The following is a 19,438-nucleotide window of genomic DNA, read 5'->3' as shown; positions in this document are numbered from 1 at the left end:
AACATGAAACGTTCTTCTCATCTGTCACACATTTTGAAGTCTATCTGCTTCAAGTTTCAGGGCCTTATCTGCATTGCAGTCTTCCTGGCATTAAGTATATTGTGTTGGAGAAAAACTTAGTTTAGCTGATCCTGTCAGCAAAATCCTTGATTTGCTGGCCTATTTTGAGAGGAGTTTTCCTTGTTTACTCTATATCCTGGCAGTATATAAGACATTTATATTGGCATGAGCAGGAGAAGCTGTGATTACAAGGCTGAGATGCAATTCTGGTTACTTCTTGGATATTAACAGAGGTTTTTAAGTAACTTGCACTGTGTTAACTTTGACAAATCCAGTGCTTTGCTTTGGCTTTAGTAGTTTAATAATTAAAAATGTTTAAGTACCTGTTCAAAAACAACAACAACAAAAAAAAAAAAACACACCACCAATCTGTTCATGAAAGTTGTTGATTTGCTGCTGTTACTAAGGCTTTATGAACTCTTGAAAATAGCTTGCAATTTTGGTTCTTATATTTGGGCCTGGCTATTTTCCTTCTCTTTGTAGGAGGGTATGGTACGATGTGATACAGCTGTAGGAACACCAGACTACATCTCTCCTGAAGTATTGAAGTCCCAGGGTGGTGATGGTTACTATGGAAGAGAGTGTGACTGGTGGTCAGTTGGAGTCTTCCTGTATGAGATGCTCGTAGGTGAGTCGTAGGTTAATCAAAATTGACTGCAATACTTAACTGCACTCTATAAAAAAAAAATCAGTGTTGTTTGTAACTGTTTTAATTTATTACTTTTTTAACATAACTTTTGGTTTGCTCACTGTGGTATTTGAAAAATGCCTTAAAAATATTCTACTACAGTTCTCAAACATTTGTCCTTACCCCTCATTCAGTTATTTGCTTACATTTTGTTGCGTGCATAATTCAAATGTTATAAATCAAATCTACAATACTTCTGATCTACTTTTTAATTTTTTGCATTGCTGCTTTTTCAGGTGATACACCTTTTTATGCAGATTCTTTGGTTGGAACATACAGCAAGATTATGAACCATAAGAACTCCCTTACCTTCCCTGATGACAACGATATCTCTAAAGAGGCGAAAAACCTTATTTGTGCCTTTTTAACTGATAGGTGAGATTTCAACCTTATTCAAAATGAAAGTGAATCTTCATTAAGAAAATTTCTCATGTTGAAATAACATGTCTGTATGTGTACGTGTGTATCTATATTTATTTTGTGGGGGTTTCTAAACTGCTGAAAAGAAGTGGAACTTTGATAGTATTGGCATGAATGCAGCATAACTCTGTTCCTGTTTAGGTGCTGCTGTAGGTAAGTGTATGTGCTCTGAATGCACTTCTGTTAGCTGAATGTTCTCCTTTATAGGAGTTAGGTTTTGTTTGTCTATCAGCTACAAAAATATGAGAAAGCGTTAGCCTCTTGCTTAAAGTATGGCAAGGCTGTCTTAAATTTAGTCAGTAATTCTTTAGAATTTTGGTTGCTTAGGGCTTTAAGTCACATTGTCTACCCTGAATCAGTGCTTTGTTTTACCCGAAGCAGTAGATACTGCAGACCGAACAGGTGGTATTGTCAGGTTAATTTTGTCCAGTGCCGGATCTTGGGAGAGGAGTCAAGGGTTTGCTGCTGTTCCCTGTGGTAGTATCATGTATATTGGGGGAAGGGAAATGGTGCTAGGATGAGTGCTTATAAATTTAGTTTGAATGTGAAGCGTTACTCCTAAGTATCAGCTATTGTTACACTGGTCTATGTTGCAGAGTGTGAGGGGCATGGATTCCTTGGGGATAAAACTAAAGCGAACTGTGCATTTCAGGAGTGCCCCTAATGCAATCCCAGCTCCTAGTGGGCATTCAGTCCGCAGGATCAGGGTAGAGTAAACCCAAAGAAAGCCTCTATGAAATGTGAGTGTTAGGTTTGTTTCACTGTGGGGGTGCGCTCTAGTTGTACCGACGCTGCTTACTAATCTAAACATAACTTTTGCAACCTTTGCTTGAGATCTGAGGCTATGAAGGTGGAGGGGGGTTGTTGCATTTGCTGAGCTTCGTGGGCTTCAAGCAACAGCATGATCTCCTAGTAAGCATAGAATCTAGCTTCTGCTTGACAGCTGCCTAGCCAGTCCATGATGGTGGAAAGAGTAGCAGCAGGAGTTCCTACAGGCAAGTGTTAAAACCAGACTGTTCTGAAATATACCTGCTGTGCTGCTGTAGTTATTGTCATCTGAGAGCTTTGAGGTTTATAAATTTCATGCCTTAGTTTGAGAGTTTTTTCTTCCTCTTTGTTGTTAGATACTCCTTATGATTTATCTTTCCTTTGGAATGATTTATGTCATCTTACATACTATACTGAAACCAAAAAACTCTTTACAGGGAAGTGAGACTAGGACGCAATGGAGTAGAAGAAATTAAACGGCACCTTTTCTTCAAAAATGATCAGTGGGCTTGGGAAACTCTCAGAGACAGTAAGTATAATGCTTTTCTCAGAGGCAGTGATCTGCCTTACTTTACGTATCATGTTAGCAAAAGAATTTTTTAATGAAATTTAAAATCTTAGTTACACTGCAGGATAGAATGAAATTTGTTAGATGCAAAAGAGAAGTACCCAAAAACCTCTTACTTGTGTCACTTGATTTATAAAATAATTACTAGCATATAATTATTCTCCTTTTTTTTTTCTAGCTGTAGCACCAGTTGTGCCTGACTTAAGTAGTGACATAGACACTAGTAATTTTGATGATCTGGAAGAAGACAAAGGAGAAGAAGAAACATTTCCGATACCAAAAGCATTTGTGGGCAACCAACTTCCATTTGTAGGATTTACTTACTACAGCAACCGTCGGTATGTACAGACAAAGCAAACTGATGGTATATTCTCTTGTCAAGACTCCTGTTTGACTCTTATGTAAATACACGCCTATACAGATTCTTACTTATGAGTCAGAATCCTAATAAATTACCCTTTCTTGACACTTTGATAGCCAGTACTACTAGTCATCAGTACCTTAAAATATTGCACTGATTTTGTGAATGTTTTGCTCTGTATTAAGTATGTTACACAGTGGTGTGGCAGAAATAGTAAGAAAAATCTGTTGTGATTTCTAGGCAGAGCTGCCTGCAGAGCACTGAAATATCCATATAGTCGTAAACTGGGGATGTGAATGTCACTTTATCGCATTGCAAATCACAGTTTGGGAATTTTATACAAGGATTCCACACTTCATATCACTGTAGGCATGTGATAAATTAAACCTTGTCTTAGCTTCTCTATGGCTTACTAGAAATACTCTATTTTCTACTTGCCTGTCACCTGTGATAGATTCTTCTTTTTTTTCAAAGTACTCATCAGCTGCAGTGAGATTGTGATGCTTTACTGTTTTCACTGTTGCTTAGGAAACTTTAAATGACATCAGTTGAAATTACATTGATTCATACTTTAAGAGTCATTATTACTGTAGGTGCTGTTGATATCTCTATCTACATTCAAAAATCTTTAACTTTTTCTTTGAGATACTTTTAATTGTTGTCTATGTCAGTTATGCTTAAAATGATCTAAGTCTTCTGTATGTGACCATGTCAGATAGAGAGATAGAGACCCGTAGTTGTTAGTTTTAATAGTATTTCAGGAAATACTTTAGAAAATATTCAGAAATATTTCAGAAAATAGGGAAGCCTTAAAGGAAATAAATCTGTTATCCATCATTGGATAGAAGAGGAACCGCTTTTCCAAGCCTGTGGTGAAATTATTTCCATCTCTGCAAAGAGTTGGATTTGTTGTTGCTTTCTGCATAGTGAGGAATAAAGGAACTTGCAAGCTTTGCAGACAGTTCGTGTGAGTTCAGTCCAAGAGGCTTACTTATTGTTCTGATTTTAGTCTATAATAAAAAGTCTTAATTTTTGCATTTCAGGTAGACTTTGGAATGTGTTATCAAGAAGGTCAAGTAGCATACTGAAGCTTGTTAATAACAGAAATTCTTCTCTCCCCTTTTAATTCTTGGGGTGGGGACAGTATCAGGAATTTAGAGAACTTAGACTGTATTTAGCTGTTGTGGAAGATGTCCACTAAATACTATAATTACTTTGTACAGTTACTGAAACGAAAATGTGAAAATGCTGTTCTAGAACTGATTTTGATCCCATAATACTCTGGTGTGACAGTCTTAAAAAGTCTGAAATGACCATTTACACCTGCTTAATCTCTAGTCCTAGTTTTGATTCCCTTTTTATGCTGCAATATGTTCATATGTTCAGTTGAGTATTTAGGAAAAGGTTCAAATGTCTTCCATCTCCTTTGATTTTTGTCAGGCTTCAAGTATGCTGTACAGCTTAAAGCAGTGGGGATATAGGAACATGATATGACTTCCGTCACTAAAGGAAGTCTTATGGTCTTTTAGGATAGGATATTTTCTACAGCTGTAATCTCACTGATTGCAAACTAGAAAAGATGGTGGTTTATTATTGCACTTCACTTACAACACAGATTTTGGAATACTAGCTGAGAACAGTTCACAGCTCTGTGTGGCTTCTGTGTTCTCTTCAGAGTTCTGATTTGTTCAGAAATCTTCAGGATTCAGGTTTGTTCCTGCTCTTGTTTTCTCTGGTGCTCTTCCTGCTTCAGTACCACATTTTCTCTGCTCTGTTGCCCTGGTGTGCAAAATATTGTGACTTCTTGTACTTGAGACCAACTCCTTCTTCTGTAGGGAACTGTAACATTTTTCTCTTTGTCACTTGATTGTCTGTAAGCTGTTTAGATTTTTAATTTAACCTCAGCTTTGCAGGGTGTCTTTGGCTTTTATTTTGGGAGGTTTTTGTTCATGTGAAAGGAAAGATGGGATGCATCCATCTTCCTCAGCTTGTGTGTTGGAGATTTCTTCCTAACATAATCTGATGGGTTAGGAACCTTTCATGTCTCTCTAGATCAGTTATCAGGCCAAGAATATCACACCAAATACTGAAGGAATTCTCAGGCAGTCACTTTTATTTATTTACATGACTTTTAGAATCATGACAAATAGAAATTTGTGGTATTTTTAGAGAACAGTTATGTAAAATAACTCTCGCTTCAGGACAAACTGTGTGTGGAACTCCTGGTAACTTTGGAAGCTACATACACACACACACACAATCTCTGCAGAGTTTGCTTCATTTCTACTTGTTTCATAAGTGCCTGAATAAATATTTATGGGATGCAAGCCAATGAGAGTGTTGTAACCATGGAAAGCAAAGATTTTTTTTTAATGGTTATTTGAAAAAAAAAATAAAAGTGGTTGTGTTAATACTTGGCAGAAATCCTTTTTTCAAGAGGTCATCTTCTGCAATTTACCGCTTTATGCTTGAAGACAATTTTTACAATTAATTGTGTTTATTTCAAATAAATATCCTCAAATCTTGAAATGTAAGTAAAATGTAAGTACATCAGTGGAAAATCTGGTTGTTGCTATTTGGTTATCCATACTTTGGAGCAAAAATCTGAGGGTGTTATTTTTATCATGATTATGTTCTTTTTTTTTTTTCATAACCTTGCTTTTAAACAAATCTTAAAATAACTTTTAATGTTGTTACAGGTATTTATCCGTCTCTGCAGAAAATTCCAATGACAACAGACCAGGCTCCAATGTGGATAAAAGTGTGGTATGTCTCACTGGTTTTCAGTTTTATTGTATCCTAGAAAAGAATCTGTTGCATATACCAGTATAAATTCTCTGAATTTTAAATGTCTCAAACTGTCTTAGTGTTTGAAATATGGGAGATCAGTATATAAAATTAAACTATTTAGTATGGTTTGCCTATCAAAGTTGTTGAAAAGACCAAATTTCAGTTCTTCCTAAAATAATAAGTTTTCACAAATTGGAATAAAATAGCTGAAACTGCACACTCTTCTTGTGAAACAGGATTCACAGTTTTTATCTTCATAAATATCTAAGAGTTTGTGCAATGTTTTCAGAGTGCCATATCTATCCCAGGTGTACACTGGCTTTGTGGTGATGATCAATTCTAGCCATGAGTGTGATAGGAAGGAAGCCTGGGCTTTCCAGCAGCCCACTGTTTCATCACTGGAGCTAAGGTTTCTCAGTTTTCTGTGAGCCAAGTGGGAGGTGGCAGACAATATGACAGTGTGGGATTAGGTTTTTTTATTTCTATTTTTTCCAAATAAAATAACCGTAGGTGTTCTGCTCCTTCCCAAGGGTGCCCCATAACCTTTTGGGATTCAGGGCGCTGAGAAGCTGCATTTGTATAACAGTTTACCTAACAAGCTCGCAGGAAAGTTCAGAAGCTCTTTCAGTTACTGCTTCCTAAGCATCTTGGCAATCAGGTTACCAGGAAGAAAAGCCAGTATGTTAGAAACAAGGTGTGCTTGGATTCTGTGCAAGTTCAGGTGTAAATTAGGATAATTTCCTTAGACTGCTTTGACATTTTTCAAATTGGCTTTCCTTCCAGTAGAAAACACAGTCAAAATAATAATGAACTCTAAAAGAAGTCTTTAGCTTTGATTGATTTACTTTGTTAGTATCTTGTTCTGTTATGTTTTCCATTTAGAGTCGAAGAGAAGCAGATGTTGATGCATGTTCCTTTTTCTCTTAAACTCATAATATAAATGTTTTAGTGGTGTATGGTATTACCCAAGGAAAACTTGTAAAGGACAGGGGAACTACTTACGTATTTATTGGGCTAACTGAATTTATTAAGCACTGAATTATTTTGATTTATTTATGTAACTTGATGTCCTCCATAAATTTTGTTTTCTTCATCAGTACATGGCTGTTGGTATGGCAAAATGGAAAACAGAGCTAGGTTTGGAAATATTTGCAAATATTTAAAGCTACTTGCTGGCCTTTAGTTGACTTTGAAGATAACTATCAAATAGACTTGGCAGAATTAGGGGGATACCTGGCATGGCACCTGCACGTGGTTAAAGAACCCTACAGCCCTGTCAGTGTTGCTAGGGGTATTTGAATGTCTTGTGATTTTTAACAATATGGGGAGGGGAAACTGTGGAAGGATATGGGTAATAGGTTTAAATGAATGTGAAGTCTTTTATTACAGGGTATTTTTATCTCCCAGTTTTTCTCAGCTGTTTTTCCTTTCATTACATGCTGCAATGAAAACGGTAATGTTGACACATGGTTAGCAAATTAATTAGTTCTGGAAATATAACACAATGTTATCTACTCTGTCTGTATTTTTGGCACGTTACTGAGGCTCTTTTGGGTGGGACTGTGCGCCAGAAATTTCAAAGAAATTCATTGGGTTTTGCAAGAGTGTAAAACTTCACAGAACTAGACCTTGAAGTTGGAGAAAAAATGAATTCAATGGCCTTTAACTGAATATCAGGCCTCTCTGAAGATATTTTCTTTGACTAGCGCTACCCTAAACTCCTCTGAGCAGTTCAGATGTTGAGGAGGAGGTGAACAAATTCTTCTGAACTGGGTCTTCAGGTTTTTTCGCTGTTCAGGGTGCAGAACCAGATGCAAAATGTTGTGGTTTAACAACAGCAAGAAAAAAGGTATGGCAGCTTCAGAGGGATTTTGCTTGGCTTCTACGCTGCAGTCAGACCCAAACATGCAGGAATGCTTTTATTCTGTGTTAACTGTGACTCAGGATTTTCCAAAGATACTGTTTAGGTTATTGATACCCGATTGTGCAAAACTTCTCTGGAAGCCCGTGGTCTTGCATCAATGTCATTTGACTGCTCAGCAAGCTGAGGTAGGCCCCTAGGGGTACAGCACTATAAAAATACTGAGAGAGAGAGAAAGAAGCAGGAGGAAGCAATGGAGGTCCGAACCAGTAGGATCCAGTGCAGGGGCACTTCAGTTGCCAGATGTCTTCTTAGACCTGTTCCTCATCCATCCCATTTAATTCCTTTATGCAGTCTGTCTGGAAGGGGCTGTAAAATGAGCAACCAGGAAATGGAAGAGCAATTATGTTGAAACTTCTTGATCCTTATTTTTGTGCATCACATGTGATCCCTTTTTGCTAAAGTGAGAGCTAGCCTTTAAATAGACGTGCTTCGTTTCTCAGTGGTTTGTACCAATGGGATAAATGTGTTGTGTACTTGCTGTCCTTCCTTTTTCCTTGGTGTTTACTTTAGTAGCAGTCTCTCTGTGGTTTTTGACTACAACCGTTGTCTCTTCCAAATGGTGTTGTGTGTTACACCAGTAATGAATGCAAGTGCTGAGAAGTCTTTGTTCCAGTATTTCCTTGTTCTTCCAAGGCGTTCTGGGTAGGTAGTGTTAAATACTCGGAGTAAGGAATAGTAAATATATAAAATTTGTGGTTAGTCCCCAGTTGCTATGTCTGTGTGCTTCCTCTGCAAACTTGAGAGCAGCTGAAGAGGATGGAAGAAAGGAAAAGGAAGAAATGAGAAAGGATCTCTAGAACATCACGACGATGCTTCTTGGAACTGGAAGGAGTAAAGTTTGGAAGTTTGAAAGGTTTCCCACTTACTATGGATAAAGCGTGCTATAACACGTCTCCAGACTGAAATTCTTGTTTAGGACTGAACACAGGATAGTCCTTTTTGAGACCACTTACTGTTGCTATCAAGAAAGAATGAAGACGAGCACAATTTCTCCTCTTCATGATCACTTTTAGTTCTTGTAAATGTACTTTAGGGGGGAAAAAGAGGAAGAGGTGGACATAGGAGGAACTGTTCTGTTGCTCCTTTTCCTGGGATGGTTGTGCAAAATGAGTCAGGCAATTGTCAGAGTTTTTGAAGTTAGAACAAGGAACAAGACAACAAAGTGTCAGAACCACTTGCATATATTGCTTTGAAGAGAATCTAGGTTAGGACTGTAATTCTCCTCTGTGCTCTTCTAAGGATGCTGAGGGAAATGTGAGAAAGCTAAATAAGGCTGCAGTCCTTACCAGATCAGTGGAGAAGTTTTAGAAGAGTTAATCAGCACGGGCTTGACTTAATGAGCTTCCTCAAAGTCGATACTATCTTGTTGTTTACTGAGGATTTTGCTGTTGTTGGAGTGAAATTACTGTGCACAGGCATCCAGTAGAAGGTGGATATTTTGAGACTGCACGGAAAGAATGAACTTGTGAATTTATCTTGCTGGCAAACAGTAAATGCCATATAGTACCATTCTGTATTAACATCTGGAGCCTGTTACTCCTTTCAAACCTTAGTACAATGCTAGCTGTAAAAATTATCCCTGACTAAATAGAGGTTAAGAGCATTTTCCCCCATTGCTAATAACTGACACGCCTGATTCTGCTTCCTGAACTGAGAACTTGAAGATGCTTTGTAAAATGTATTTGATAGCTCATGCTAGAAAAAGAGCACCGTTAAGGCTAATAAAATGTTTCTTTATAATTTGCAGTAATACCTCTTGTCTAATTCTGGAAATACTTAAAAACCTAGCCTAGCCCCATGAATTTTGATGGAACTATGCACAACCTTAACATTTTATCTGTGCAAATGATATAACTGTAATAGTAAGTTCTTTCTTGTAACTAACTTGCTTTTTAGGGGAGGCGATTCAGCTAAAAATACAGTGCTTAGATAGAAGTAGGCTGTGATACAACATAAGTAGCACTGAATATTCTGGAATACTTTTTTTGAAGTTCATCAATTTAATGCGTGTTCTTTCATGTACAAATATATATTTAAAGCTGGAAAATATGCAGAAAATGATCTATGAGTTGGAAGAACAACTACATAATGAAATGCAGTTGAAAGATGAAATGGAGCAAAAGTGCAGGTGAGACTTTGAACTTTAATTGTTTATATAATTTAAATAAGTCTAACACTTGAGTTCTGTATTACTGCTTTAGGGATTACCAGAATAACATTAAGAATTGTGCTATACTTCTCCAAAGGAGCTCCAGGCAGAGGTTTATATCATTCAAATATTGTTCTAAAGTGGTTTTCTTGAATATAGCATTAAGGAAATCCTTTGTTTTCAGTACCATCCATGTAATGCTTTTTCTGAACACTTGCATATTTAAGTTTACCTGGTATCTCTGAATTTAGATTTTTTTAATGGGCCGAGGTATGCATTTGTAAGGCTGAACTTTGAGAAATGTAAAATACTGTATACACTGCATATACTGGACTATTAAAATTGACTCTCTGGTTTCTAAATATATGGTAATTGTTACAGGACCTCATTTATTTTCCTTCTTCCTGTGGCTGATCAATAAAACCAATGATTTTCTTTCTAAAGGCTTGTTTCTGCCATGTTAAAGTAGCTATGTGGGAATTTGCCAGTTTCTTGCAGCTACAAACTTTAGACATTTTTTTTCTGATAATCAGATTTTTTACTCAGATTCATGCCAACTAAATTCTTTGAGTTAGCTTCTCCTTTTGAAGTCTTCCTGACAGCCTGAAAAAAAAAAAGACAAAACTTAGTTATAGGACACGGGAAGAACTAAGGCTAGAATTAGGACCCTAGTGTGTAACTGTGTGAGCTGTTTAGGCAGGAACTAGTAGCCAAGATGATCCAGTGGGATTTTAGGCTGAGACACTGTCCCTGACCTATGCACAACTTCACTGTTCACGTGCTTTGATTGCTTTCTGCAAGCAGGATGTATGTTTCTTGAAATACATTCAGTAACCACAGTACTTCCTGCAGCACTGCTGAAGATGTCAGAGCACAGCGCTGTCCTCTGATACATCGTGCTGTTTACTGTAGTTAGGTAGGATATATTGCTATAACTGCTTATTGTACCTGCCAGGTAATGTTGTCTGCGGCCCCTCTTACCTCTTTGAAGAGGGATAAGTAGCTGCAAAAACAATCGTATTAATGTGTTTTGCCAGTTAACTGGAGGTTTTACTATGCGCTTAACTTTTCCCTGCCTATAATACTGTACTAATACATTGCTTCAACAGAGCCTTTTGAATAATACTTCGATATTTTTATACATAGTAGTGAGCTGTCTACTATTGTATTAACCATTTTAGCTATTTGGGAAGCTCAAAAGTAGAGGACGTTTTCAACAGTTCATCAGGATATTCTAATTTTAATGTTAGCTTGTTGTGTCCATGCACTGTTTTTATATTTCAGGTTTAGGGACAAAATGTGGCACCTAAAGTTTTGCATATATAAGCTGCAACAAAGTTTATAAATACTTAATATATTTAAAAACTATTTCCAATGAAACTTGAATGTTTTCTCTGACTTTTAAATGCTTATTACAAAATAGAATTACCCAAAATGGAGCCCTTTGGTAGCGGTTGCATATTATTTAACTAGAAAAATGCTAATGCATCCTTGTATTTAAAATGGTTTTCTTTTCTTTTTAGATCTTCAAACATAAAGCTAGACAAGATAATGAAAGAACTGGATGAAGAGGTAACTATTTTTCATCATTGAAGCTGCCTTAGTTGGGTAAAGAATGTGGATAGTACTTTCACAATTCAAGATATTTCTCCTGTGACAAAAAAATAAATAAATTGTTCTCACTATAAATTTGAGACCAAATGATCACATTTCAATACATAGCATTGGGAAATGCATCTTTTTATTTGCACACATTTTCAAAGCCTTTTTGCCTCTGCATGTTTCGCAGATTTAAATTGTTTCCTCTGTTAAACTGCAATGAACAAGATTAAGTATAATGTTTTTCTGGAGTTTATCAAAAATAAGTTTTTCTGAAATCTAACGTACAGGTGATTTTCTGTTGAGTTCCTTATGTCATCTCCTAATACTATTTAATGGTTATTTAAATGCCATGTTAACAAAAACTTCTTCAGTAATTTGGTACATTTGTAATAGAAAAAAGTCATTTTTTCTGAATGTTTTTTGAAAGGAGCCAGAAACTCATTCGCTGGAAATGATGCATCAGTGTCCTTAGCTAATTAGTTGCAGAGATACTGGTTTAGGGATCATTCATTAAAATGTAAATAGAAAATGACGATGCTTTTAATTTTAGGGAAATCAGAGAAAGAACTTAGAAACAACTGTGTCTCAAATTGAGAAGGAAAAGATGGTACTGCAGCACAAGATAAATGATTACCAAAGAAAAATTGAACAAGAGAATGAGAGGAGGAGGAATGCAGAAAATGAAGGTAGGCCATGTTGGCATGTTGTAACTGATGAGGTATATGGTGTGTTTTTTGGGAATAATTTACCATGTTAGCATGTTGAGTGCTACTGAAAGGGATCTCTTCAAATTGTGAGCACAAATTTTGAGTTAATTTCTATTTGAGTTTTAACAAGAACACGTCTTTGTCTTACTCTGTCTTCTCTACAATGTGCAGACTGTATTCTGCAGGCACAGAATTTGATCTAAAAATGTACATAAGAAAAAAGCCAACTAAGGACTTAAGTGCCAAGACTTTGAATGTGTTTATGTAAAAATTAAAGATTTTTTTAATCTCTTGTGTTAATGATGTAATTTCTCTTCAGTGTCCACGCTAAAAGATCAAATGGAAGACTTGAAAAAAATCAACCAGAATTCACAAATTACAAATGAGAAGATAACACAATTACAAAAACAAGTATGTTGTTTCTGTTCATTGCTTTCATTATTTCTTAGGTCTGAGAAGCAGTATTGTGCATTCAGATATAATAAAACTGGTTCCAATAAATCATTTTTATATTTGAGAATCTTTTTTTTTTCCCCCCAACAGCTAGAAGAAGCCAATGACTTGCTAAGGACAGAATCTGATACAGCAGCAAGACTGAGAAAGGGTAACACAGAAATGAGCAAGTCATTAAGTCAGGTAGAATCACTAAATAGAGAACTGCAGGAAAGGTGCAGAGTCCTAGAAGGTGCAAAACTGCAGGTGGAGAAAGATTACTACCAGCTGCAAGCAGCACTGGAATCAGAACGAAGGGACAGAAGTCATGGATCTGAAATGATTGGAGAGCTACAGGGTAAATTTTCTCTTTTTATACTTTGCTCTTTTTTTTTAAAAAAAAAAAAAAAAAAAAGCCTATTTATAAAAGACGTGAAGAAAGGAAAAGCCAATCTGCAAAATTAGTGTGACTTCTTAAAATAATTTGTGAAGATGTGGTCGTGTCCGAATGGCGCTTGGAAGAAGGAGTATCAAAGTCGAAGAGGAGCCTGTAGGAAGTCACTGAAGTTTATAGGGCTGATCTATCTGAAAGTCTGAAACGTATGGTACAAAAATATGAAAAGCTGGTAGTAGTGCTAGAGAACACCCAACACTGTGTTTTACCAACCTTGATGCAGCCAAGTTGATGTAAACCTGCTCTGTGTTTTTAGAGAATGCTACTTTGTTCTTAAATTGCATTTGTTTTCTTTCTGTGATGCTTCTAAGTGATGTTAGAAGATGAAAAGCACAATAAGGGATACAGATCTGGATACCTGGAGAACATTATCATTTATACTTATGATTCTTAGCAGTAGAAACTACTTAGATATGCTAGCTTATGACTATGCTAATGGATACCGCACCTTAACTTGCTGTTCTAAATCATCTGTTAGCAGTACTGAGAATCACTGCCCATGAGGCACTATCTTTTGCTTATTGGTATAGACTGGAGAGAGGTGTTGAGGGCTTTTGGGTGTGTTTGTGTTTTAAGGTCAACTTTACGTTCTTTGGCACAAGGTAAGAACTATCAAGAATCAAGTTGCCTGTTCACTATGCTTTAAGTATAGTAAAATAATTTCAGTTTAGTCAGTGTATAGTTTCACTGACATGGAGTGTAGTTTGGTACAGCCTGTCGTTAAATGCAAGCAGGAGGTAAAAAAAATTGCATGAGAAGACTTCTGTGCACTTAGAAATGTGTATTTTTGACCACATTCAACTCAACTCAAAAGGGAGGTTATTCTGAAAGGCATCGGAGTAAGGTACTTTGCTGGTATACACATGAATAGCTTTATGTATTTCAAACAATCATACAGCTGATTTTAATAGCACATCTCAAATGAATGCAGAAAGACTAAGATTCAGGAAGACTTTTTCTTCTTCCCTGTCCTGTAGTTTCTTTTGTATTGCCAGAGTGTCTCTTTATACTTAAAAAAAAAAAAAAAAAAAAAAAATTAATGGAATCATTCTGTAACGTAGACAGACATAAATGAATTGATAGGTATATTCTGGTACACTATAGTTACTGTGTCTAAGGTATTGAGTGTAATACAGAGTAATCAAAATACTTTTGTAAGTTTTTCTTTGTTTTAAAGGATTTGGTACAGACTTTTCACTCTAGAAATGCGTACCATTACTTAGTGTTTAATATAAACATCTGATACCTGACAGGGTCTCTTGGTAGGTGGTGGGAGATTAATTAGTTCATCTATTCAGGGAAGAATGCTCAAGTTAGTCAGGTGAATATGTATTTCATTAACTCCTGTATATCCATTTGAGATTGCCTCTGTGTAATGCATTTTATTTTATACATTAGTGGAGTTAACATTGGAAAAGGTGTTGGTTGCATAGCACAGCAGAATTTGCATTAATGGAAAGAAGTTTTCATACTGGATATTGGGAGTGACGGGAGGCAGGTTCCAGGTTTTGCATATGATTTGTTTTCTATGAACCATTTCTAATGGTGTAGCTAAAAAGATCAGTTTGCTTTACAATGTGTAGCGTTTGCATATATGAAAAATTTGAAGGTGAGAATATTTTACAGTCCCAGAAATCAATAAAGGTTGTGGAAAGAAATATTGATTTAAATCTAGTAATAAATACTGAATGATATTTCATTTTTTGACAGTTCGGATTACAACTTTACAAGAAGAAGTAAAAAACCTTAAGAATAATCTTGAAAGAGTGGAAGCAGAAAGAAAACAAGCACAGGATCTGCTTAATCATTCAGAAAAGGTATGGTAAGATGATGATGAGGCTAATGTTCGTTGGCAGTTTTGACTGCATTTTCAAGTAGTAATAATAAACGTTGCTAGGTTTATGTCCTGGGTCCAAATCAGTTCTGTGTTTAAATGATGAACTATATAGTGCTAACTGATTTATAGTCTAATCAGGATGGTAAGGTCTTGTAGCTTCTCAGTTGGTTCTTGTAGCTTTGGGAGTAAAATTCATGTTTGTCATTCACTGTACAATCAAGGTTCCAGACCTTTGTAAATAGCAAGTAATTTTTGTTCTGCCTGTCTGACCACTGCTGCCTAAACTTACTTCCTAGAAATCTATGAATTGAAATTAAAAACAAAACAAAACAAAAAAAAGCTTTATGTTTTTTGCTTGATTTATATTTGGCTGGGTCAGTGCCAGACCTTTTTTTTTTTTTTTTTTTATCAACCGTGGAGCTGAGCCATTTAAATTTTTACTTTCCTAAAGAATGACAACAGCATGTTCCCCTAATATCTATGGTCTCTGCCCCAAGATAGAGATTCAGGTGAAAACAAAAGGAAATCCTGCACTGTTTTTTCCAGATGGACTTGCATACCTCTGTGTTTTGAGGTCAGGTAAAGATTTTCAGTGTTATGTGTCCTATCCAAATAAACCAGAGAGAGACGATCACCTCTGGAAGGTTAGGGAAGGTGCAAGAAGTTATTTTTCTCATTTGGAAATATATGAAGTGGTGACCCAAAGGCAAGTCCTGTCTCTCAGTGCTCATCTGTCTTGCTAGTTTTGTGAGTTACTGTTAATGGCTGGGGCTACCACCAATGAAATAACGTAATTGCATCCAGGTGACAATAATAAAAATTCCTTTGTGCTCTAGTGTTGTTAATGGCATAGTTATGTTTCCAATTTAGGCGACTACTAATTACACAAATTGAGAAGATTTCATTATCTTCTGAATTTATAGAATAGAAATAAAAGCTAGTGAAGTTTTCTCCAGGGCACTGAATACAGATTTTGCCTCTTAGCCTTCTTTATAAAAGTGGAAAATAACATTGAGAATTTCTTCATAACAAGAAGTTAACACTAAAAAAGGGAAGGGGGGAAGTATTCCTTCAGATATTACAGAATTATTATAGGAACCTGGTAACTTTTTTTCTTATCTTTAGGAAAAGAATAATTTAGAGATAGATTTGAACTACAAACTAAAGTCATTACAAGACCGGTTAGAACAGGAAGTAAATGAACACAAAGTGACTAAAGCTCGGTTAACTGACAAACATCAGTCAATAGAAGAGGCAAAATCAGTTGCGATGTGTGGTAAGTATTTCTTGTAAGTTTTGGATAAATACATAATAAACAGTATTTTAATTATGATACCTTAAACCCATGATCTAATGATGTGACACTCTTACACAAGTGTTTGATTCCTAATATAAAGAAAATACGTTTCAAATCAAAATATCTTACTGCTTTTGCAATTCAGAACATTCATTGGCTTCTAAAATGTTACTGAGTCCTATAATTCTGGCTAATGCTAAATGGAATTGAAAGAATGTGTTATCAAGACAGAGATGTCTTGGGACATTCACAACTATGTAACGGCATTAAAAATACTGACTTTCTCCAAGGGTCGTCTGAAATGATGAAGTTTCTTTTATAGATAAACATCCATGAATCAAAGAAGTGTCATGGTAGCTCAGTTGAATATATCAGGTTTTACTTGTGAAGGTCATTGGTATCTGCATGTGGAGTTCATAACTTTTCAGAAAGCTGAGAAGATAGCCTTTCTTTTCTTTCCATCTACTATCCATTCATTGGAATGAAACTTTGTCTATAACATTTCGTAGGGATTGCTTCAAGAAACTGAATTTTGCATTTTTTTCACTGTTTATTTTTCATTTGTCATGATAATATTCCAATGCATTGAATGCAAATTGGAATTAATATTTCTTTTAAAACGTTTCTTGCAGCAATGCCAGGAAACTTTTATTCAGTAGTCAGTTCATCTAACAGCTGAAGAACTTAAATAGCTGAACAAGAAGGTCAGAAAAATGTTAGGGTGTAAGACTGTTTATAAGTATAAATGTAAGACTGTTTATAAAGAGATTCTTGCAGATGCTACATATTCTTTTTCATTGTTTTTCTTCCCTTAATCCCATTTAGAAATGGAAAAAAAAGTAAAGGAAGAAAGGGCAGCAAGAGAAAAGGCAGAGAATCGAATAGTTCAGGCTGAAAAACAGTGTTCCATGCTAGACTTTGACCTGAAGCAATCTCAGCAGAAACTGGAACACCTTCTTGAGCAAAAGGAAAGACTAGAAGAGGAAGTAAGTAGAATTTTCACCATGAAATTTCTGTATAAATAAGAAATGATAGTTGCATTAAGAAATAGAAAATAAAATTCACTTACACTGAGCTTCTTTCTAATACGTGTATTGGTAGCACTGAAGACTGTAGTTGGGTGGTAGGTAATTTCTGTTCTTGGCTGCTCTTTTGATTTTTGACTATGTAGTTTAGCTGGCTTGGATGGTTTGCAGTTCTGGGTTTGCATTCCCCAGAAAAGTATTTGTTCAGGGAAGGCCAATTAGACCAGTGAATGTGAAGACTAGGTAATATTAGTAAGAGATAGATCCCTACTTTTCTTTACAGACCACTGGGAAGGGGTGTGGTAACACTTCTCTTTATGACTCATGTAAATGAGTTTTCATATAGCTAGCTGGTAGGCTGCGGTGTTTTCTAGGGTGAGAAATTGTTAAGATCTGAAGTCCACAGGGTGGTTTGCAGGACATTTCAGCAGGTAACTTGGGTTTCTTCCATTGTTGCTTTTCAGATAAGATCAATAAAATACATTTGGGCCTTTGAAATAAACAAAGTATAGGTAAGATTTATTATGTGGTGTTGTACCATTACATTCTGTACAGAAGCTTTCTGTAAGCTTGTTGTACTGAAATGTTTGGAGATTTAAGAATATTTTCATACGTTATACAATATGTAGCATCTAGGCAACAGTGTTTAACAAGTAATCCCTAAATGAAACTTTCGTCTGAATGCAATTAGCTATTCAGCAAATACTCCTACACTGAAATAATTTCTCATTTAGGTAAAGAATCTGACATTGCAGCTAGAGCAAGAGACAAATAAGAGAATAATGGCACAGAACGAATTAAAGGCACAAGCTTTTGAAGCAGATAACTTGAAGGGTTCTGAGAAGCAACTGAAACAGGAAATCAATACGTTATTGGAAGCAAAGAGATTACTGGAAGTTGAGTTGGCTCAACTTGCGAAGTAAGTAAAAACCTTGAGCTATTCTTTGGAACAGTCCCTGGCTTATTGTTTACATCACAGCATAGATGCCACTTTGAAATTTGGCTTCCTTGTGGATTGAATATGATGCTACTTACTGGTATCATCTGGGACTTGTGGTTTTACTGTGTGGGAGTCAACAGCCTTATCCTCTTTAACTACCTGATTATTTTTCTGAATTTGAATGGCATTTTTCATTAATCATGCTTCTATCATAGCTTCCTTCAGCTGAAAATATAACTCAGCATTTCTCCATTTAAAGTACTACTTTTCTTCTAGCATACATAATTAAAACAATCATCAGGGTAGAATGAAGAACATAATTAAATCAGAATTTTAGGATAAAGCAAACTGTAGGTCTTGGAAATAATGTGTGTACAAATATAAAATCATTGTGGGATGCTATTTTGGTTAGAAACAGCTTTTGTCGTTTGTTCGTACCTGACTTTTTACACTTTTTTATTCTTTCACAGACAGTACAGAGGAAATGAAGGTCAAATGCGTGAGCTTCAGGATCAGCTTGAAGCTGAGCAGTATTTTTCGGTAAGGATCACTAAGAATCTTGAATGTTACATTTTGACATGGAGTCATTGAACAGTTGAATAGTTTTGCATATTTAGGTTTTTTAAATGTAAGTCGAATTAACCTGGCGTAAGACATCAATTCACAAAATCGTGCTTGAGACAAAAACCGAACAATAAATTAGAGAACATAAATATTATGTTACAGACAGTCTGTTTGATGTGATGCCTTTTAGTTGCTTGATTGCCAAATTCAGTATGTTAAGATGAATAGCTCAATCATCTATTTATTAGAATAGTTGGTACCTTAACCTTGGAAAAGAGTTCTTTTCCTGACATAAGTGCAAACTTTGTAGAGAGTTCAAAATCTCCATATATACTGGAATATATTCCATGATTGATCTACCTATTTAAGGACCGTAGATCCAGTAGCATTCTGCACTTACTCCTCATCCTTCTAAAAAGATTTTCTGTACCCAAGTCCCTGGAGAGTACAGAAGAGCCTTATTCTGTATCCTGTGTAGCCAAGATGTGTATTTTATGGAATTAGTGTGATGTGTTCTATTTCTCTGGATAGAAAAATAGCATGAGATCCTCTATAAGGCCTGAACTTTAAATACATTTGTGAATACACACAGATACATTGCACTTTGTGAAGTAGTCTTTAAATTCAGTTCTTCTTGAAGGTAAAGAGAGAGGAAAAAAAAAAAGGCATTTACTACACTGCATGTAATTATAATTTTATTGTATGTTTAAGGTTTTTGTGCATTTCTCTGTAAGTCTCCCAACAAGGATATCCAGTGTGTTGTGTCATTCTCAGTTTTCTTTTTTCACAAGCATGTAGTCTAAACAAGAGGCATTCATAATCCAGTATGAAAACTTAGTAAAAGTACATTAT

At 35.8% G+C, this 19,438-nt stretch overlaps 1 protein-coding gene across 3 annotated transcripts in view; it reads left to right on the top strand.

The window, feature by feature from the left end:
* The window catches only part of ROCK1 (Rho associated coiled-coil containing protein kinase 1), an 86,987-nt gene that overhangs the window by 39,051 nt on the left and 28,498 nt on the right, over positions 1–19,438 (top strand). For all 3 annotated transcript variants that reach the window (XM_072034780.1, XM_038175484.2, XM_038175486.2), the window contains 15 exons: positions 544–688; positions 985–1,123; positions 2,374–2,465; positions 2,683–2,842; positions 5,565–5,631; positions 9,619–9,707; positions 11,252–11,300; positions 11,881–12,016; positions 12,357–12,448; positions 12,581–12,827; positions 14,634–14,740; positions 15,886–16,036; positions 16,883–17,043; positions 17,817–18,001; positions 18,493–18,562. In XM_072034780.1, the coding sequence (XP_071890881.1) occupies positions 544–688; positions 985–1,123; positions 2,374–2,465; positions 2,683–2,842; positions 5,565–5,631; positions 9,619–9,707; positions 11,252–11,300; positions 11,881–12,016; positions 12,357–12,448; positions 12,581–12,827; positions 14,634–14,740; positions 15,886–16,036; positions 16,883–17,043; positions 17,817–18,001; positions 18,493–18,562 (1,890 nt within the window). The remainder of the gene's footprint in view (positions 1–543; positions 689–984; positions 1,124–2,373; positions 2,466–2,682; positions 2,843–5,564; positions 5,632–9,618; positions 9,708–11,251; positions 11,301–11,880; positions 12,017–12,356; positions 12,449–12,580; positions 12,828–14,633; positions 14,741–15,885; positions 16,037–16,882; positions 17,044–17,816; positions 18,002–18,492; positions 18,563–19,438) is intronic.

This window comes from Anas platyrhynchos, chromosome 2 (assembly GCF_047663525.1).
Source record: "Anas platyrhynchos isolate ZD024472 breed Pekin duck chromosome 2, IASCAAS_PekinDuck_T2T, whole genome shotgun sequence".
Taxonomy (NCBI): Eukaryota; Metazoa; Chordata; class Aves; order Anseriformes; family Anatidae; genus Anas; species Anas platyrhynchos.
The sequence above is the reverse complement of the archived record's forward strand: the minus strand, read 5'-3'. Positions and strand labels throughout refer to the sequence as shown.